The 22,280-nt window shown below is 48.2% G+C and overlaps 1 protein-coding gene across 3 annotated transcripts in view; it reads right to left on the bottom strand.

The window, feature by feature from the left end:
• The window catches only part of TMC7 (transmembrane channel like 7), a 70,631-nt gene extending 55,817 nt beyond the window's left edge, over positions 1-14,814 (bottom strand). For 2 of the 3 annotated variants that reach the window (XM_023189728.2, XM_023189727.2), the window contains exon 1: positions 14,624-14,814. In XM_023189728.2, coding sequence (XP_023045496.1) covers positions 14,624-14,690 — 67 coding nt within the window. In that variant the 5' untranslated portion in view covers positions 14,691-14,814. Of the gene's footprint in view, positions 1-14,168; positions 14,462-14,623 lie in introns of those variants that run through there. The other variant, XM_023189729.2, reaches the window with a different exon arrangement.
• Between the last annotated feature and the right edge of the window lie 7,466 nt (positions 14,815-22,280).

Below are 22,280 nucleotides of genomic sequence, written 5' to 3'. Positions count from 1 at the left end.
AAAAAGGTCACCCTGGGCCGGGCACGGTGGCTCACGCCTGTAATTCCAGCACTTTGGGAGGCCAAGGTGAGGGGATCACCTGAGGCCGGGAGTCCGAGACCAGCCTGACCAACATGGAGAAACCCCGTCTCTACTAAAAATACAAAATTAGCTGGGCACAGTGGCGCATGCCTGTAATCCCAGCTATTCAGGATCGCTTGAACCCAGGAGGCGGAGGTTGCAGTGAGCTGAGATCATGCCATTGCACTCCAGCCTGGGCAACAAGAGCGAAACTCCATCTCAAAAAACAAAAAGGTCACCCTGGAGGCTGCAAGGCTGAGGTCAGGACTTGCCACACAGCCTGTTTATGAACATTAAAGAGGATCACATGGGTAGACGTCCCAGGCAGTGCTTGGCAAACACAGAGCTCCATAAAGACACCAACCGGATGAGGATGGGCAGGGGCAGGGGCAGGTGGGGACCGGTCAAGGCCTAGCTCTGACACTGTAATCTTTGCCTTTCTCAGATAGGCAAGTTCAGACACAATGGAGCAGCTGTCCCACTGTAGATGACACACGGACACGTGGCTGGGGCCCTGCCAATCTCCATGTGCAAGTCTGCGAGCCTCACCCACCCTTCTACCTCCCTGCCTAGCACACCCTGAGGATATGACACACTTCCATTAGTGGCAGTGGATCCCTAGAGCCAATATGAGGGTAGGGTGGGTGTGGACCCTGAAAAGGAAAAGGGTCTAAGCCCTGCATGGAGGCTACCCTCCCGCTAGCAGAAACAAAGAGCTATTATTAACCATGAACAAAGGTCTTTGAATATAGAACAGCATGGACCTACTGAATATTCAACTGCCGTGGGGTCAGAGCCCCCAAGCTGGAGCCTGGGTTGGTTTAAAACACTGGCCTCTCACCCACCAGCCAAGCCACTCCAGGAGAGACCACAGCTGCCTCAGAATCACATTTTTCTCATCTCAGGAATGGAGGATCTAATACCATGGGCCTCATCAGCACGATGGTGAGGAAGGAGTTGCAAACAGCATGAATAACACTGGCTAAGATTTCTTGAGTACTTGCCTATCTTGTAGCAGGCTATTTAAAGTATTTAACATGCCGGCTGGGTGTGGTGGCTCACGCCTGTAATCCCAGCACTTTGGGCGGCCGAGGCGGGTGGATCACGAGGTCAGGAGATCGAGACCATCCTGGCTAACATGGTGAAAGTCTGTCGCTACTAAAAATACAAAAAATTAGCCGGGCACAGTGGTGGGTGCCTGTAGTCCCAGCTACTTGGGAGGCTGAGGCAGAAGAATGGCATGAACCCGGGAGGCAGAGCTTGCAGTGAGCCGAGATTGTGCCACTGCACTCCAGCCTGGGTGACAGAGCGAGAATCTGTCTCAGAAAAAAAGAAATACATTTAAAAAATAAAGTATTTAATATGCATTGTCACACTTAATACTCCAAACTACTCTTTGGAGAGAATTATCCCCATTGTGCCGGCGTGGTCTCAGCTACTTTGGGAGGCTAAAGCAGAAGGATTGCTTGAGCCCAGGAATTCAAAACCAGCGTGGTCAACATAACAAGACTCCAATTCCAAGGAAAAAAAAAAACCCAAAAGTCAAACAAAATAATTATCTCCGTGTTACAGATGAATACCTGAGGCTCAGACAATTAGTAAGTGTTGCTTGCTTACACAGTTAAGTGTTGGAACTAGGAACGCATCACAGGCTTATCAGACCCCAAAGCTGTAGTCTTCACCATGAAAAAATTCAGGGGGCCGCGGATTTACAAGTGCTTTGTAAATGTTAAAATGCCATATAAGCCGGGCACAGTTGCTCATGCCTGTAATCCTAGCACTTTGGGAGGTTGAGGCAGGTAGATCACTTGAGGTCATGAGTTCAAGACCAGCCTGGCCAACGTGATGAAACCTCGTCTCTACTAAAAATACAAAAATTAGCTGGGCGTGATGGTGGGTGCCTGTCATCCCAGCTACTCAGGAGGCTGAGGCAGGTGACTTGCTTGAACCCAGGCGGTGGAGGTTGCAGTGAGCCGAGATCACGCCACTGCACTCCAACCTGGGTAACAGAGCAAGACTCCATCCCAAAAAAAATACAAATAAATAAATAAAATAAAAATAAAAATAAAATTCCACACAAATCAACTAGGTAATTATCCTGTTTTTCATACACCACCTACCCGCTCCCAGGAAGAACTGTTCTGATTTTTCCTCTTTGGACACTCCAGGGAAGTTCCTCAACTTCAAACAAAAAATGTCACGACCATGTCTTCAAACACAGGCATCATTATTTTTATAACTAGGATCCACCCCCTCTTGTTTCCATATAGGAACATATACTTTTTCCAGCATAACGTCACCTCATTTCTCACGCCAACCTGCAGAGGTAAGCGCAGAGGGTTTCACTGCCCTGGCATGTTTTTTTTTTTTTTTTTTTTTTTTTTAGAGATAGGATCTTGCTCTATTGCCCAGGCTGGAGTGTACCTTAAACTCCTGGGCTCCAGCGATCCTCCCACCTCAGCCTCCCAGATAGCTGGGATTACAGATGCACACCATTACACCTGGCTAATTTTTTATTTTTTCAGTTTTTAGCAGAAACAGGGTCTTGCTTTGTTGCCTAGGCTGGTATCAAACTCCTGGGCTGAAGTGATCCTCCTGCCTTGGGCCTCCCAAAGGGATGGAATTATAGGAATAAGCCACCACCCTTGGCCTGCTCTGGTTTTCCAACAGGGAAACTGAGGCCCAGGCTTAGTGACTTGCCCAAGGCTTGAGTGTCAAGACAGACTCCTGGTTGTACCACAGGTCATTTCACCACTTAGAGCCTTGATGTTCTTCTCATCCTTAAAGAAGATGTCTCATTACAGTTATTGTCAGATGTTCTACTGAATTAGTCCAGCCAAGAGCCTTGCTGTTGCAATGGCCACTGTAGTCCTGTGGTCAGTGTGGGCTGCTGTTGACCATCTGCATATTTCAGATATCGGGGTGCCTCTAAGAATGCCTAGAACTTCTTGGTCACTGGAGCCAGATTTCAGCAATTAGGAGATTATTACTTAGGTGGGAGGATGACTGGGTAATTCCAGGAGACATGAGGGAGCAGGGCCAGGCATAACCAATTTTTCTGCCATATACTATTCTTCCAGGTTAAGGACAAAGTCTTTCTGAGGCTTAAAAGCAGTGTCTTGCTCATAGAAGGCCCTCCATCTGGGCTGAGCACTGTGGTTCATGCCTGTAATCCCAGCATTTTGGGAGGCCAAGGCAGGTGGATCACCTGAGGTCAGGAGTTCAAGACCAGCCTGACCAACATGGTGAAACCCCGTCTCTACTGAAAAAATACAAAATTAGCTGGGCGTGGTGATGCATGCACCTGTAATCCCACTACTTGGGAGACTGAGGCAGGAAAATCGCTTGAACCCAGGAGGCGGGGGTTGCAGTAAGCCGAGATTACTCCATCACACTCCAGCCTGGACAACAAGAGCAAAACTCCATCTCAAAAAATAAAAAAAATTTAAAAATTTAAAAATTTAAAAAAAGAAGCCCCTCCATCTGAAGAATGAATGAATGAATGAATGAATGAGCAGTGCAGAGGCAGGCACATCTGGAGAGCATCCTGAGGTTCTAACTTTCTTGGCAACATTTCCCACAAGACACCACATCCTACCAACAGGCATGAACCCTCCCAGGATGTGGGCACCAGCCAAGTATGATCTAAAGGGCACTAAAACCACCACCACCTTCCCCCGCGTCCTAGCCAAGAAACTTGCCCAACCGTATTTGGTGCTAAGTTCACAGCAGAGGTTTGTTTCCCACGCAAAGTATCACGGAAACTCTGGGTAAAAAGGGACCTTGTAGGTCACTGGGTCCAGGCCTCTCACCAGCTGCTATGGGAATTAGTTCTGTTTGACAACTTGTATGGAGCCTCTCTCTGTGCCAGACTCCAGACTGGAGGCTGGGACTCTGGAGAAGAAGAAAGCTTGCTCTCTGCCTTGATGAGCTTTTGCTCACTCCTTTGAACACCACATAGCTCCTAAGTCCCCACTCCACTGCACTCACTCACCCCCGTTACTACTCTATCCTTTTTTCTGTTGTTTGTTTAAGACAGGGTTTTGCTCTGTTGCCCAGGCTGGAGTGCGGTGGTGCCAACATAACTCACTGCAGCCTTGATCTCCCAGGTTCAAGCAACACTCTTCACCTCAGCCTCCTGAGTAGCTGGGACGACAGGTGTGCACCACTACACCCAGTTAATATACATATATTTTAGTAGAGATGAGGTTTTGTTATGTGGCCCAGGCTAGTCTCGAACTTTTGGACTCAAGTGATCCTCCCTGCCTCAGCCTCCCAAAGTGCTGGGATTATAGGTGTGAACCACCACAACTGGCCTAGTCTGTCCTTTTTAATTGTTTACTTGTGTGTTGTCTCTGACTCTATAACCTCTATGAAGGCAGGGACCTTGTCTTTTTCTGTCACTGCTGAATTACCAGGGTCTAGCACAGAGCCTGGTACACGACAGATGCTTAACAAATACCTTCTAAGTTGAATGAATGAATAATTCAGGAATGAATTAATTTGGTGCTGAGGATACAAGATACATTAGATCACCCACCAAGCCAACCAAAGTACTTTAAATACCAGGAAAGCAAGGATGTCAAAAAAATGAGAAAAAGATTTTAGGAATTTAAGTCTTGAATATTATTCTTTTCTATATGAATGATGTATTTTTTTCACAATACAAAACGTTTTGTTGTTTTGTTTTTGAGACAGGGTCTCACTCTGTCACCCATGCTAGAGTGCAGTGGTGCCATTTCCACTCACTCTGCCTCCCAGGCTCAAGCAATCCTCCGGCCTCAGCTTCCCAAGTAGCTGGGACTACAGGTGTGCACCACCACACCTGGTCAATTTTTTGTATTTTTTTGTAGAGATGGGGTTTTACCATATTACCCAGACTGGTCTCAAACTCCTGGACCCAAGCAATGCACCTGCTTCTACCTCCCAAAGTACTGAAATTATAAGAGTGAGCCACCACACCTGGAACAAAAATAATTTAAAGGGTAAAAAAAGCTGGCAAAAAATATTGACTGAGATGTTGACCGTATATTACATTCTTCCTATTTCAGGTACTTCACACAAACCAGCCCTATTGGAAATGTGCTTTGCTTTTCTTTCTCGTGAAATGATATAAAATGTCATGCATGCACACACAATTTGATATCACCGATAAGTCAACGTAGATATCTATCTCAGAACATTATGGACTTCTTTTCACTTGAATTGTTTTTATTTTTGTTTTTGCTTTTGAGACAGGGTCTTGCACTGTCACCCAGGCTGGAGTGCAGTGGCGCAATCTCGGCTCACTGCAACCTCTGCCTCCCGGGTTCAAGCTATTCTCCTGCCTCAGCCACCCAAGTAGCTAGGATTACAGGCGTGCACCACCACACCTGGCTAACTTTTTATATTTTTAGTGAAGAGGAGATTTCACCATGCTGGCCAGGCTGCTCTCCAACTCTTGGCCTCAAATGATCCACTTGTCTTGGCCTCCCGAAGTGCTGGGATTACAGGCGTGAGCCACCGTGCCTGGCTGAATTGTTTTTATTTTGGATGTCAGGTGAAGGTAGAGTGTCCAGATAATCTGTGCTTACAGCTACCAAAGGGCCTTAATCCAAGAACTAATAAAGTCCCCGGACTCAACAGGGCGTGGTGGCTCACGCCTGTAATCCCAACACTTTGGGAGGCTGAGGTGGGCAGATCACGAGGTCAGGAGATCAAGACCATCCTGGCTAACATGGTGAAACCCCATCTCTACTAAAAATACAAAAAAATTAGCTGGGAGTGGTGGCGGGCGCCTGTAGTCCCAGCTACTCGGGAGGCTGAGGCAGGAGAATGGCGTGAACTCGGAGCTTGCAGTGAGCCGAGATCGCGCCCTGCACTCCAGCCTGGATGACAGGGTGAGACTCCATCTCAAAGAAAAAAAAAGTCCCCGGACTCTAGTTGAAGCTGCTATGACATGTCAATCAAGTGCAAGAAGCCCTCCAAAGCCAGAGACTCATCACTGCCCTGCTCCTGGAAAGACCACCCAACCATCTATCCATTCACTTATTCACCCACCACTCAGTCACTCAGAAACATTTACTGAGCAACTGTCACCACTCAAGCACTGTTCTAGGACTACAACATAGCCTTGAACACCACACACCATTCCCCTGCTTTTATGAAACTTGCATTCTATTTGGAGGAGACAATGTACTTCAGATGTTGATAGGTGCATGGAGAAAAATAAGTCAGGGGGCTGGGCATGGTGGCTCACCATTTGTTGGGTTTCTGCAATGAAGGGCATGTTCTGTATCTGCACTGTCCAATACAGTGGCCACTGGCTGATTTGTTTTTTCTAAGACCTGCCCAGAGCGGGCGCAAAAGAACCAGCGACCAGGCAAGGGTAGGAGCAAAACTGCACATTTATTTTTGGTAACCTAAGGTGTGGGGGAGAAGTCTGTCAGCCTCCGGCAAAGGAGGCCGGCAGAGTCCCCCGGTGGGGCTCTCGGACGGACTTCCCACAGTCCGGACATCCCGACAGCAGTGGGGCTGTGAGAAGGCCGCCTGGCTCACTGGCCCAGAGTGGCTTTTCTAGGAGTGGGAGGGCAATAGGCGGGGCACGGGCGTGTCGGGGGGGGGGGGGGGGTCTGCAGGTGCGACCAGGTAAATCTTGGTCTCTTCGGATTGACGTCACCTGGCGCATGCCCAGTTGGTCTGCACCTTCCCGGCGCTGGCTGCATTTTCGCGCACGGGGTAAAGCTGGTGAAGAACCCGGAAGCGCACCATCTTGCCTCCGTTCGTCCAAACACTGGCCACATGGGACTATTAAGCAATTGAAATATGACTGGCTGGGTGCAGTGGCTCATGCCTATAATCCCAATACTTTGAGAGAATGAGGCGGGAGGATGGCTTGAACCCAGGAGTTCAAGACCAATCTGGGCACCATAGTGAGACCCTGTCTCTACAAAAAAAGAAAATATTTTTTGGCTGAGGTGGGAGGATCGCTTGAGCCCGGAAGGTCGAGGCTGCAGTGAGCTGTGATCGAAGCAATGCACGCCAGCCTTGGTGACAGAGCAAGACACTGTCTCAAAATAAATAAATAAATACAGCCTAGAGGGGCCTCATTCACAGCAGCCCAGTGCTTCGTCTGCAAGGGGAGGAGCCAGAGGCCCTGGTAACCTCCAGGATCTGCTAGACTTTGTAACAGTAGTGTCAGGAAAAACTGCATGAGTCACGCCAACTGGCACCTGGGTGGGGCTGGTGACTGGCTAGTCTAAGGCTTTACAAACAGATGAGCAAATAGCCTTCAGGAGCAGTGACTAACTCCATCATTAGAGCTGCTGCTGGGCCTGGAACTCAAGCCCCTGCTTTTCATGCCCGTGGAGCATCTGGTCGGGTGTCTGTGGGGCAGTTACTGCGATTCTGTCTGTCCGAGAAGGTGGCAAGGCCTGTCAGTTAACAGCACAGTTTCCCAACCCACCCTGCCTGGATTTGGACCCCAGCCTCACTTGCCGCCTGCATAACCTGGCAAGTTTCTTGATCATTCCGTGCCTCAGTTTTCCCACCTATAAAATGGGGACAGAGGTTCCTACCTCCTATAGCTGTCCTGAGGATTAGATGGCAATCACGTGTAACATGCTTAGAACAGAGGTCAGCAAACATTTTCCGTAAAGAGGTAAGAATTTGCTATTTGCAATTATTCAGCTTTGTCCTTGTAGCAGGAAAGCAGCCACAGATAATCCATAAATGAATGGGCATGGCTGTGTTCTACTAAAGGTTTATTTACCAAAAAAAAAAAGGTTGGCCAGGCTCAGTGGCTCACACCTGTATTTCCAGCACTTTGGGAGGCCAAGGTGGGTGGATCACGAGGACAGGAGTTCAAGACCAGCCTGGCCAAGATGGTGAAACCCCATCTCTACCAAAAATACAAAACAATTAGCCAGGCATGGTGGCAGGCGCCCGTAATCCCAGCTATTCGGGAGGCTGAGGCAGAGAATTGCTTGAACCAGGGAAGTGAGACAGTGAGATGAGACAGCACCACTGTACTCCAACCTGGGCAACAGAGTGAGACTCCATCCGAAAAAAAAAAAGGCCAGGCCCGGTGGCTCATGGCTGTAATCCCAGCACTTTGGGAGGCCAAGGTGGGTGGATCACGAGGTCAGGATATCGAGACCATCCTGGCTAACACGGCGAAACCCCAACTCTACTAAAAATATAAAAAATTAGCCAGGCGTGGTGGCCGGTGCCTGTAGTGCCAGCTACTTGGGAGGCTGAGGCAGAAGAACGGCGTGAACCCAGGAGGCAGAGGTTGCAGCGGGCCGAGATCGCGCCACTGTACTCCAGCCTGGGCGACAGAGCGAGACTCTGTCTCGAAAAAAAAAAAAAAAGAAAGAAAGAAAAAAAAAAAGGCTGGATTTAGCACAGGAGTTGTTTGCAGATCCTTGGCTCCAAACAGTGCCTGAGGCTGGGTGTGGTGGCTCACACCTATAATTCCAGCACTTTGGAGGCCAGAGGCGGGTGGATCACCTGAGGTCAGGAGTTGGAGACCAGCCTGGCCAACATTGCGAAACCCTGTCTCTACTAAAAATACAAAAATTAGGCAAGTATGGTGGCAGGTGCCTGTAATCCCAGCTACTTGGGGGTATAAGGCAGGAGAATCGCTTGAATCCAGAAGTCAGAGGTTGCAGTGAGCCAAGATCACGCCACTGCACTCCAGTCTGGGTGACAAAGTGAGACCCTGTCTCAAAAAATAAAAAGGCTGGGCGTGGTGGCTCACACCTGTAATCCAAGCACTTTGAGAGGCCGATCACCTGAGGTCAGGAGTTCGAGACCAGCCTGGTCAATGTGGTGAAACCCTGTCTTTACTAAAAATACAAAAATTATCTGGGCATGGTGGCACGCACCTGTAATCCCAGCTACTCGGAAAGCTAAGGCACAAGAATTGCTTGAACCCAAGAGGCAGAGGTTGCAGTGAGCCGAGATCACACCACTGTACTTCAGCCTGGGCGACAGAGCTAGATTCCATCTCAGAAAAATGAAGTAAAAAGGAGTCACCTCCCACAGGAGGCCTATGGACCACCCCGATCTGAGTAGGCTACTCTTCCTTCTCTATCTTACCATCTTGTTTGTTTCCGTCCCAGTAGTTACGGCTATCTCCGATAATCCTATTTGTCTCTTTACTGTTTAGTGCGTCTTGTTTGACTAGAAGCTCCATGAAAGCAAAGACCTTACCTGCCTCCTTCGCCACTAGACCCCCAAGGCCTGGTATGTGATGATCCCTCAGGGCCCATTTTCTTCCCTTCCTCCTCCTTTAAGGGTGGAGACAGAACATCAGAAGGTCTAGGCAGACCCAGACCCAAACAATGTAAAAGGAAACCAGATTGTGACAAAGGTCAGAGGCTGAAAAGTTATTTCCGCCTTTTATCCCTCTAAATTCTTCACTTCCTGAAAAAACAAACAAGAAAAAGCCACTGAGGGTGCCTGGACTTAATCCAGGCCTGAGTTGCTGGGCAGAGGTCAGTGTTGTCCAGACATGGGAAAAAAATAACTCAAGTCAGACGGGTGGGTCACCAGAGAAAGAATCCAGCCTGCGAATGGCCCGTGCAATCTTCAGCTCTGTCCAGACCTGCCTCCCTCTGGTGATGCCTTTAAAGGTGGTAAGTGACCTGGACAAATGGGCTTAGAAGATAAGAAGGAAAAACAACAAATATCACAGGTCAGATGGTTATGTGTCTTCAAGTTTAATACCATCTACTGGACTGAAAGACGTCCAAAGAATAGTTATTCAACTACATAAATATAAATTCCTTTTTTTTTTTTTTTTGAGACAGAGTCTCGATCTGTTGCCCATGCTGGAGTGCAATGGTATGATCTTGGCTCACCATAACCTCTGCCTCCCAGGCTCAAGCCATTCTCCTGCCTCAGCTTCCCAAGAAGTTAGGACTACAGGCATGTGCCACCACGCTCGGCTAATATTTGTATTGTTAGTAGAGGTGGGGTTTCACCATGTTGACCAGGCTGGTCTCGTACTCCTGACCTCAGGTGATCCACCCGCCTCGGCCTCCCAAAGTGCTGGGATTACAGGTGTGAGCCACCATGCCCAGCCAACTACATAAATTCCTAACAATGTATCTCCAGAAAGTATAGGCACAACGGCACATGCAGTCATGCCTGTAGTCAAGTGCTCTGGGAGGCCAAGGCGGGAAGATCCCTTGAGCCCAGGAGTTTGAGACCAGCCTGGACAAAATAGCAAGACTCTATCTCTACAAAATATACAAAAATTGGTAGGGGTATGGTGGCTCACGCCCATAGGCCCAGCACTTTGGGAGACCAAGGCAGGAGGATCGATTGAGCTCAGGAGTTCGGGACCAGCCTGGACAACATAACCAGACCCAGTCTCTACTTAAAATCAAGAAAATTAGCCAGGCATGGTTGCGTGCGCCTGTAGTCCCAGCACTTGGGGAGGCCAAGGCGGGTGGATCACCTGAGGTCAGGAGTTTGAGACCAGCCTGACCAACATGGTAAAATCTCATCTCTACTAAAAATACAAAAATTAGTATTTTGTATTTTTAGTAGAGGCATGGTGGTGCAAAGGTCCATATGGTGGTGCACACCTGTAGTCCCAGCTACTTGGGAGGTTGAGGCAGGAGAATGGATTAAACCTGAGAGGTGGAGGTTGCAGTGAGGTGAGATCGCACCACTGCACTAAAGCCTGGGCAAGAGAATAAGACTAAAAAAAGAAGAAAGAAAGAAAAGAAAAGAAAGAGGGAGAGAAAGGGAGGGAGGGAGGGAAGGAGGGAGGGACAGAGAGAGGGAAGGAGATAGAGGAAGAGAAAAGAAAAGAAAAGAAAACAAAACAAAAGAAGCCAGGTGTGGTTGCATGCACCTGTAGTCCCTGCACTTTGGGAGGCCAAGGCAGGAAGATCAATCAAGGCCAGGAGTTTGAGACTGCAGAAGGAAACCCTGTCTCTAAAAAAAAAAAAAAATCAGGGTCCAGTTCCTGGACCATGAGCATCTCCAGGGGCTGCTGAGTTTTGCCTCTACCATTCCAAGTCGTCCCTGCTCCAGACCAAGTCCCACCATCTGGCAGTCAGGTCAGTTCAAACACAGTCACATCAGGGCCCTTCCAGGTTCTTTCCTTGAGTGCCCCTTGAGGAGGCTGAAGGAGAGGCCAAAGACATTTGCACCTGAGACTCCAGAGTCTAGATTTACAACCACTATGTTACAGCTGCCAGTGTGGCCGCAAGGATACTTCATTCATTCATTCATTTATTCATTCAAAATAGATGTAGCATCTGCTGTGCCAGATGCCATTCTAGGTTCTAGGGAAACAAGGCAAAGCCCCTGTTTTCCAAGGCATCCACATTCTAGGAAAGACTGCTACCAGCCTGGCATGGTGGCTCACACCTGTAACCCCAATACTTTGGGAGGCCGAGGTGGGCAGATCACTTGAGTTCAGGAGTTCGAGACCAGCCTGGCCAACATAGTGAAACCCCATTTCTACTAAAAGTACAAATCAGCCAGGCATGGTGGCACGTGCCTGTAGTCCCAGCTACTCGGGAGGCTGAGGCAGGAGAATCGCTTGAACCTGGGAGGCAGAGGTTGTGGTGAGCCGAGATCACGCCACTGCACTCCAGCCAGGGCAACAGACTGAGTCTCCATTTCTTTTTTTTTTTTTTTTTTTTTTTTTTTTTTTTTTTTTTTTTTTTGAGACGGAGTCTTGCTCTGTCGCCCAGGCTGGAGCGCAGTGGCCGGATCTCAGCTCACTGCAAGCTCCGCCTCCCGGGTTTATGCCATTCTCCTGCCTCAGCCTCCCGAGTAGCTGGGACTACAGGCGCCCACCACTTCGCCCGGCTAGTTTTTTGTATTTTTAGTAGAGACAGGGTTTCACCGGTTAGCCAGGATGGTCTCGATCTCCTGACCTCGTGATCCGCCCGTCTCGGCCTCCCAAAGTGCTGGGATTACAGGCTTGAGCCACCGCGCCCGGCCAGAGTCTCCATTTCAAAAAAAAAAAAAGACTGCTACTAAACAAGAAAATAACCAAACCAGATGACTTCAGGTGGTGGTAAGAGCTTTGAAAGAATAAGCAAGGTAACTAACTGGTCAGAGAAAGAGAGATGGGCACATTCCCTCAGATAGATAGCCCCAGAGGTCTGGCTCTCTCACGTGACATTTGAGCAGAGACCCAACAGGAAAAGGAAGAAGCAGCCCTATTAAGAACGAAGAGGAGTCCAGGTGAAGACAATGGCAGATGCAAAGGCCCTGAGGCAGAAACAATCTTGGTATGCTGGAGGAATAGGAAGGCAGCCAGTGCAGCTGGAGCAGGATAGGTTAGGGCGGGTTGAGGTGATGAGGGCCTGGAAAGAGGGGCTGAGGTCGAATCACCAGATCCTGTTGGTTGCTATGGAAGAGCCTGGAGTTTATTCTCAGAGCAGTGAGAAACCACTGGAAAGTTGTTTTTTGTTTTTTTGTTTTTGAGACAGAGACTACCTCTGTCACCCAGGCTAGACTGCAGTGATGCAATTTCGGCTCACTGTAACCTCTGCCTCCCGGGTTCAAGCGATTCTCCTGCCTCAGGCTTCCCAGTAGCTGGGATTACAGGCACATGCCACCACACCCATCTAATTTTTTTTTTTTTTTTCTTTTGAGACGGAGTCTCACTCTGTCACCCAGGCTGGAGTGCAGGGGCGTGATCTCGGCTCACTGCAAGCTCCGCCTCCCAGGTTCAAGCGATTCTCCAGTGTCAGCCTCCCAAGTAGCTGGGACTACAGGTGTGTGCCACCATGCCCGGCTAATTTTTTGTATTTTTGGTAGAGAGAGGATTTCACCATGTTAGCCAGGATGGTCTCGATGGTCTGTGATCCGCCCGCCTCAGCCTCCCAAAGTGCTGGGATTACAGGCGTGAGCCACCGTGCCTGGTCAGCCACGGGAAAGTTTTATGTAAGCAGGGGAGTGATCTGTTTTATCATTTAGAAGGATACACACCTCTTCTTCTTCTTCTTCTTTTTTTAGAGACGGGGTCTAGTTCTGTCACCCAGGCTGGAGCCCAGTGGCACAATCATAGCTTACTGTAACCTCAAACTCCTGGGCTCAAGTGATCCTCCGTCTCAGCATCCCAAAGCGCTGGGATTACAGGCATGAGTCACCGTGCCTGGTCACACTTCTCATTCTTTAAGCCAGACCTCATTTGTCACCTCCCCCATCCCCCACCCCACCCCACAGACTGTCCTATAATGCCCATACAACAGGTCACTGTTTAGAAAGTGCTACAAAGTTACAAACACAGTCCCTTCTGAGCCTCCCACCAATGTTGGTGGGTACAAGGTCAAAAAAAAAAAAAAAAAAAAAATCTCATCTATCAAAGAAGCATAGGAGACTTTTTAGTTACAGGGCCCAATTATAGTCCTCCTAAAAAGATGCCAAAAGTCCTCTTAAACACTTAGCAAAGATTCAAGAACGATGAATCTCACATTCTTCGTATGGGAAATGAGGAACTTGACATCTTCAGTGTAATGGATTCCACTAAAATAAGATGACGATCAATAGGAACCAACTAAAAAAATACTTGACTAGCTATTATTGAAAGGCTGAAATTCAGCTGACATAAGCAGTATTAATATTGAGCTAGAAAATAATTCGCATTGAATCCACCCCAACTTTTGTTCTCTTCTAATTTTTTTTTCTTCTGGACATTGAGAACAATCCAATTTGAAGGCCACAATGCCCAAATCTACACTCATGTTTTATTCTACATCCTTAGTTTCATTAAATCTCCATCTAAAATTGAAAAAGAGAAAACATTGCAGATAAAACTTTAGAGCAGGGTCTGGTGTTTTGTTCAGGACAAGATTCGTAAGCTCCAAATGCTACAAGGAACCCTGCCTGAGTGCTGGCAGCTTTTCTGTCTTGACTGGGCAGCGGTTGTACATATTTCTGTAGAAATTCATGGAGCTGTATACTTTACTGTAATTCTACCCAATACAAAAGATTATAATACTTGGCTGGCTACCATTTATTGTGACTGTCTAGCCGAAATGCCAGGCACTGTGCTAGACACATCACACGATTCTCAGCTACTCTCTGCACCATCCTATTCCCATTTTACTGCTGAAGGATCTGAGGCTCAGAGAAGGCAAGCCACTTACCAAAAATCCCACAGCAATAAACAGACAAGGCAGAATTCGGTTTCAAGTTGGTCTAACTGTATGTGAAGGCTGAAATGCCTGGGAGGCAGGCACCTCATACCAGAATGTTAGGCGTGGAGGGGGTGCTCGCAATGCCTTCATTTAACAGATGAGGCTATTGAAAGACTGTCTTGGTCAACAGCTGGAAGACAAACCCACCACGGTCCGGACTGCCATTCTAGTGTCCTTTTGGCCCGGCTGGGTCCCACTGGATTGGATGAGGACGCGTTGGAGGAGGCAGCAGGAATAAGAAAGATCCCCTTCCCACCTGCTGTTCCCCAGAGCCGGGAGCACCCCGCGCCGCGCCGGGGGTGAGAGTGGATAGCGGCCAAGCCGAGCCTCCAGCAGCCGGCTCCCTCGTGCGCCCTAGGACCCCAGGGGCATCGTCCCCGCGCGCGCGCTTCCCGCCGCCCTACCTGGATGGACTGCGGGCTGCCGTCTGGGCCTGCCGAGCTGGAGCGCACTGGCGCTCGACTCGCTCATGGCTGCGCCCCGCGCTCCTCAGAGGCTGCCAGGGACCCTCTCCACCCGCGGCCGCCGCCGCCTCCCCGGCCTTCCCTCGCGGAGCCGGGATTCCAGGTTCCGGCGCTGACATCACAGAGGCCGGGGCGGGGCGCCCAAGCCGCCCTTCCCACGCCGGCCGCCCGCTGGACTCCGCGAGGAGCCGAGCACAGGGACCGGAGAGGGGCTGCAGAGCCCGGGAGATCCGGCAAGGCTCCATCCAGCGGCGGCGACAAGCAGCGACCTCCCTGATGTCTCACTGAGTTTAAAAAATAACAATAGAATGGGCACAATGGGAGCCCAGTCCCCACCAGTACCCGGTACACCCATGTAACGAACATGCACATGGGCCCCCGCAACTAAAATCTAACCTAATCTAATCTAATAAAGAAATAAATAACAAAAATAACCGGTTGGGCGCTGTGGCTCACGCCTGTAATCCTCTCATTTTGGGAGGCCGAGGCTGGAGGATCGCATGAGCCCACAAGTTTGAGACCAGCCTAGCCAACACAGTGAGACCCCCATCTCTAAAATTAAAAAATAAAAAATCCACACACACACACACACAAAAACCCCAAGATTCCAAATAAGTGCATCTAGTAAGTTACCATTTGGGAACAAAAAGGAAAACAAAAATTATATTTGTACGTGTTTGTAAACGCCTAAGCTATCTCCTTAGAGAGTGCAAGAAACTGGCTACCCGTGGTAGCCCCGGATGGGGAGCTAGAGGGCCGAATGAAGAGAAAACTACATGCAGAGTTTGTCTTTTACGTTTTACGCTATAGCCTCGTTTCATCTCTACCTCTGTTCGTGTACAGCTTAAAAACATAACATTGCCAGGCGCAGTGACTCAGGCCTGTAATCTCAGCACTTTGAGAGGCCGAGGCGGGTGGATCACCTGATGTCAGGAGTTAGAGACCAGCCTGACCAACATGGTGAAACCCTGTCTCTACTAAAAATACGAACTTAGCCAGGCACGGTGGCACACGCCTGTAGTCCCAGCTACCCTGGAGGCTGAGGCAGGAGAATCGCTGGAACCCAGGAGGCAGAGATTGCAGTGAGCCAAGATCATGCCACTGTACTCCAGCCTGGGCGACAGAGCACAGAGCGAGACTCCATTTCAAAATATAATAATAATAATAATAAATAAATAAGTTTTTTAAAACCATAAAATTAAAAATAATTGCTAGTGACCAGCCTGAGCAACATGGTGAAACCCCATCTCAATAAAAAAAAAGAAAGAAAAGTAATTGCTAAATATAAATAAATGGCTACATAAATAAATGGGGAAAATGGAGAGAAATCTCCTGTGCAGATTTTGAAATCATTTACGTAGACACTTCAGGGACGGAGAGCTTAACTCCCTATTCCTTAAGTGTGGGTTGCCCATAGTGACATCCTTCCAAAGAGTGCAGTATGGAAGTGGTGGTGGAAGAGGGCAGGGTGGCCTTTACAGTAGATAATACCTGAAAACACTATCTCAGACAAATGATCAAAGTTAACATCAGCTGGGCTCAATGGCTCACACCTGTAATCCCAGCACTTTGGGAGGCCAAGGCAGTTGGATCACTTGAGGTCAGGAGTTCGAGACCAGCCTGGCCAACATGGCAAAACCCCGTGTCTACCAAAAATACAAAAACATTAGCTGGGCATGGTGGTGGGCACCTGTAATCCCAGCTACTCAGAAGGCTGAAGCAGGAGAATCTCTTGAACCCAGGATGTGGACGTTGCAGTGAGCCAAGATTGCACTACTGCACTCCAGCCTGGGCAACAGAGTGAGACTCCATCTCGAAATTAATTAATTAATTAATTAACATCAACAACATTAAGCTATGTGGCTAGTACGCACCCTTCATATGACGTGATGAGAAGGGCACTTTACCTCTGTGGTCACAAGAAAAATATCAGACAAATTCAACTGAGGGGTGTTCTACAAAATACCTGATTAGTACTCCTCAAAACTGTCAAGGTCATTTTTTAAAAAAGGAGGCTGGACTCTGTGGCTCATGCCTGTAATCCCAGCACTTTAGGAGGCTGAGGTAGGAGAATGGCTTCAGCCCAGGAGTTGGAGACTAGCCTGAGCAACATATTGAGACCCCATCTCTACAAAAAAATTTTAAAATTAGCCGAATGTGGTGGAGCACGCCTGTAATTTGAGCTACTCAGTTCCTGGAACACAAGTTAAAACACATTATAAACTATAGAAATCTGAATAAAGTAGGGACTTCAGTTAATAGTCATTTATCAATCTTGGTTCATTAATTGTGAAAAATGTACCATATTGATGTAGGATGTTAATAGTAGGGGAAACAGCGTGGGCCATGTGAAAACTCACATTCTTATCCTCAAAGGTTTTCTGTAGATCTAAAACTATTCCAAAACAGAAAATTACATGTGTGGGTAAGTAATTTCCTGGCTCAAAATAAAAACTATTATTTATTTATTTTGAGACAGAGTCTTGCTCTGTTGCCCAGGCTGGTGTGCAGTGGCAAAATCTTATCTCATTGCAACCTCTGCCTTCTGGGTTCAAGCAATTCTCCTGACTCAGCCTCCTGAGCAGCTGGGATTACAGGCACCTGCCACCACGCCGGCTAATTTATGTATTTATGTACTTTATGTATTTTAATGAGCAGCTGGGGTTTCGCCATGTTGGCCAGGCTGGTCTCAAACTCCTGACCTCAAGTGATTTGCCCGTCTTGGCCTCCCGAAGTGCTGGGATGACAGGTATGAGCCACCGCACCCAGCTGATAAAGCTATTTTGATTGTGGTTAATGGTAAGGTCACTGAATGGGAACCTGGTTTCAGATTATTTCCTGTGTGAGCTGGACCACATGACACAACCTTTCTGAGCCTGTTTTCTCATCTGTAAAATGGGGATATAAGACTAGAGCTTAGGTCCCAGGGCTGTAGCAATAGCAATTGCCTAGAGACAGCCTAAATTTCCATTGACAGGAGAGAGGTTAAATAAATTTTGACACATCTGTCCAGCAATTACATAGCTCTATATGGGGATCTATAGAAAATTATGTTTATAGAACGTATATTATTAGGCGAAAAAGCAAGGTGGAGGCTGGGCGTCGTGGCTCATGCTTATAACCCCAGCATTTTGGGAGGCTGAGGCAGGAGGGTCACTTGAGTCCAGGGGTTTAAGACCAGCCTGGGCAACATAGTGAGATCCCCATCTCTACAAAGATAAAAATTATCCAGGTGTGGTGGCACACAACTGTAGCCCTGGCTACTTAGGAGGGTAAGGCAGGGGGATTGCTTGAGCCCAGGAGTTCAAGGTTACAGTGAGCTATGCTCGTGACACTGCCCTCCAGCAGAGAGTGAGACACCACCTAAAAAAAAAAAAAAAGAAGGAGTGTTGAAAAATACAAGAATATATATGTATCTGTTTGTAAATGCATCATACGTCTCGGGACAAGGGCAGGGGGATTTTTACTAATTACCCCTTTTTTTATTCCACAGACATGCTACTGATACATACTCAAATGTTAAAAAATGATCTTTAAGCCTGTGGCACAGATGAAGTGTCAGGAAATGATGGCTATTTCTACTGAGAGACAATTCCTCCCTCTTCCCTTCCTTACTGGAGGCCACCTTCCAGCCTACGGTCCCAGCCTGCAGATCTGGAAAGGGATGGATGAAATCCAGTTGTTCTGCATATGGAAGATGGAATGGCATGGAGGTGAGTGGGATTGTGTAGTGACCCTAGAGAGAAGACCCAGCACTTCCTGCTGGCTGCACCTGGCACCTGGCACCTGGCCCTTGCTTGACTCCGCATCCTGAGCCAGAGAGACCTCAGTTATTTTTCCAGGAGCAGAAGAATGAGCCAGGCTCCCAAAGGAGACTCCCTGCTCCCAGGAGACAATTTTACAGGAATAGAAATAGGATAGTTCTTCAGGAAGCAACAGTCACTAAAATCTCCTGCTAGAAGGAATAGAAGAGGAAGAAGGCAGACAGATGGATACAAAGAAATTCAGACAGAGGGATGGTGAGTAGGACAGAAAGACGGGCAGAATTATCAATTCATGTGTTGCTTTATTTCAAGGGGAGACACAAATGTCGCCACAGCACCCCCTGTCGCCTCTCTCAATCCTAGCACTTTATTTTTACCGCTTGTTTTGTTTTGTTTGTTTGTTTGTTTGTTTGTTTTGAGACAGAGTCTTGCTCTGTTACCCAGGCTGGAGTGCAGTGGCACAATCTCGGCTCACTGCAACCTCTGTCTCCCCGGTTCCAGCGATTCTCCTGCCTCAGCCTCCCCAGTAGCTGGGACTACAGGCACACACCACCACGCCCGGCTAATTTTTATGTTTTGTAGTAGAGAGGGGGTTCCACCATATTGGCCAGGCTGGTCTCGAACTCCTGACCTCGTGATCCACACGCCTCAGTCTCCCAAAGTGCTGGGATTACAGTCGTGAGCCACCGCACCCGGCCAATTGTTCTGTTTCTCACACTAGAATATAAGCTTGGTAAGGGCTCCTTTTTACTATTGGGGGAAAACAACAGCTGTCACTTACTGAGAGCCCACTCTGAGCCAAACGCTTACCATGTGCCCCTTCATTTAACCTTCGTCCTCTCTAAGACATCAGTAGGAACCTTCAACTCCATGTGATAGAGAAAAGGACCACGGCTCGGAGGGAAAGTGGAATCTCTCCTCTTTGCTCCTTCCCTCCAGCGGCTCACCTTACCCAGCACCACCGCCCCTGCCAAGGCAAGGTCGGCCTCCTGACCATCTCCCTGCCTCGTCCAAGTCTTGTGCATCAGCACTCAGAGCAAACCTCTCAGAAAAGGAGGTCTAGGCACATGTTCTCAAGACTTCCTGGGGGCTTTGTCATGGGCCATGGTCACTCATCTATTTTTAAGAAATTATATTAATGGGCTGGGCGTAGTGGCTCACCCCTATAATCTCAACACTTTGGGAGGCTGAGGCGGGTGGATCACTTGAGGTCAGGAGTTCGAGACCAGCCTGGCCAACATGGCGAAACCCTGTCTCTACAAAAAATACAAAAATTAGATGGGTTTGGTGGCGCACACCTGTAATCCCAGCTATTTGGCAGGCTGAGGCAGAAAAATCACTTGAACCCATGAGGTAGAGGCAGTGAGACAAGATCGCGCTACTGCACTCCAGCCTGGGTGACAGAGCAGGACTCTGTCTCAAAAAAAAAAAAAAAAAAAAGTAAATTCCTGGCCCCATCATCTTTGGCCTTAATGCAGGTTGTCCTGATACAAACTGGGACCCCGGACGCCCTGCATCTTTTTCCCTTCCTCCCACCCGCACCTACTGTCATTCCACACATTGTCTACAACAGAAATGCTTTGCAAAATGTAAACTTCTAAATAAACGTTAATGCCATGGCCATGGCTATGTAAGACTTAGAATTGTGGGATTGTTGCCAGGCTTGGTGGCTCACACCTGTAATCCCAGCACTTTGAGAGGCCGAGGTGGGCGGAAGATTAGTTCAGGAGATGGAGACCATCCTGGCTAACACGGTGAAACTCTATCTCTATGAAAAACACAAAAAAATTAGCCAGGAGTGATGCCTATAGTCCCAGCTACTTGAGAGGCTGAGGCAGGAGAATCACTTGAACCCAGGAGATGGAGGTTGCAGTGAGCCGAGATCATGCCATTGCATTCCAGCCTGGGTGACAAGAGCGAAACTCTGTCTCAAAAAAAAAAAAAAAAAATCATTGTGGGATTGCAAAATGGACCAAAGGAGAGGGTACTGGACACACCAAAGGAAACGATCGGTTCCTCTCACAACACTTCTGACACCAAATGTGTGTGTGGGTTTTTTCCTCACGCCAACTGTATTAGTCCATCCTCGCCTAGCTATAAAGAAATACCGAGACGGGGTAATTGATAAAGAAAAGTGGTTTCATTGGCTCACGATTCTGCAGGTTGTACAGGAAGCATGGCTGGGGAGGCCTCAGGAAACTTACAATCAAGGCAGAAGGCAAGAGGGGAATGAGATGTCTCACATAGCTGGAGCGGGAGGAAGAGGCAGAGAATGGGAAGGTGCCACACACTTTTAAACAACCAGATCTCAAGCCAGGCACAGTGGCTCAGCCTGTAATCCCAGCACTTTGGGAAGCCAAGGCGGGCGGATCGCCTGAGGTCAGGAGTTCAAGACCAGCCTGGTCCACATGGTGAAACCCCATCTCTACTAAAAATACAAAAATTAGCATGTCTGTTATTCCAACTACACAAGAGGCTGAGGCATGAGACTCACTTGAACCTGGGAGGCAGAGGTTGCAGGGAGCCTACGCCTCCAGTGCTTCTGACTGACGCGGCCACAGATTGGAGGTTCCCATGACCCTCTCTTCAGGCTTGATAATTTGCTAAAACAGCTCACAGAGCTCAGGGAAACACTTGAATTACGTTTACTGGTTTGTTATGAAGGGTACAAATGAGCAGCGGGAGGAAGAGAGGCATAGGCCAAGGTATGGGGAAGGGGCGTGGACCTTCCATGCCCTCCCTAGGCACCCCTGCAACACCTCCACGTGCTCACTAATCCAGGAGCTCTTCAAATAGTTTAGGGTTTTTATGGCACTTCCATTATGTAGGCACAACTGGTTAAATTCACTGGCCATTGGGAATTGCACTCAACTTCCAGCCTGTCTCTCCTCTCCAGGGATCAGGGGTGGGGCTAAAATAAAAACTCCCAGCACTTTGGGAGGCCAAGGCGGGTAGATCTCGAGGTCAGGAAATCGAGGAAAGGAAAAAAATTCTGTAGACACAGGGTCTTAATTTGTTGCCCAGGCTGGTCTCAAGCTTCTGGGTTCCATCAATCCTTCTGCTTCCACCTCCCAAAATGCTGGTTATTATAAGCATAAGCCACCACACCCATCCTGTGTTCACATTTTTAATCACGTTTGGGAGACATTTTCATAGAGGATTCTAGAATTTTCCCATATATGTTACCGCATGAGAAGACAGCTGTGTGAGTGCTAGTATGTCTACAAGAATAAAGTGGCCGGGCGCGGTGGCTCACGCCTGTAATCCCAGTACTTTGGGAGGCTGAGGCAGGCAGATCACCAAGTCAGGAGATTGAGACCATCCTGGCTAACATGGTGAAACCCTGTCTCTACTAAAAACACAAAAAAATTGGCGGGCGTGGTGGCGCGTGCCTGTAGTCCCAGCTACTTGGGAGGCTGAGGCAGGAGAATCGCTTGAACCTGTGAGGCGGAGGTTGCAGTGAGCCAAGATTGCGCCACTGCACTCCAGCCTGAGCAACAAGAGCAAGACTTCATCTCAAATAAATAAATAAATAAATAAATAAATTCTTCTAAGAAGCTTGTATTAGGAATGGTTTCATTTGCAATTAAGAGAATACCCAGCTTAACCACAGGGCGTTTTTACTGGTAAGGCATCTTGCAGCGGGCGTGGCAGCTCATTGATGCTATCAGGTGCTCAAGTTCTTTCTCTTTCTGCTCTGCTACTGTAGGGGCCAAAAGAAAACTTTTCCTCCACCCTCTAAAGGTTCCCAAAAATGAACTTGTAACCATGGGATTAGCCCAACCTGGACCTTCTCTGTTGATAATAAAATATCCAGTTAATTCTTAGGTGTA

This window comes from Piliocolobus tephrosceles, chromosome 17, assembly GCF_002776525.5.
Source record: "Piliocolobus tephrosceles isolate RC106 chromosome 17, ASM277652v3, whole genome shotgun sequence".
NCBI lineage: Eukaryota > Metazoa > Chordata > Mammalia > Primates > Cercopithecidae > Piliocolobus > Piliocolobus tephrosceles.
Note: the sequence above shows the minus strand (reverse complement) of the source record. Positions and strands in the feature narration are given on the sequence as shown.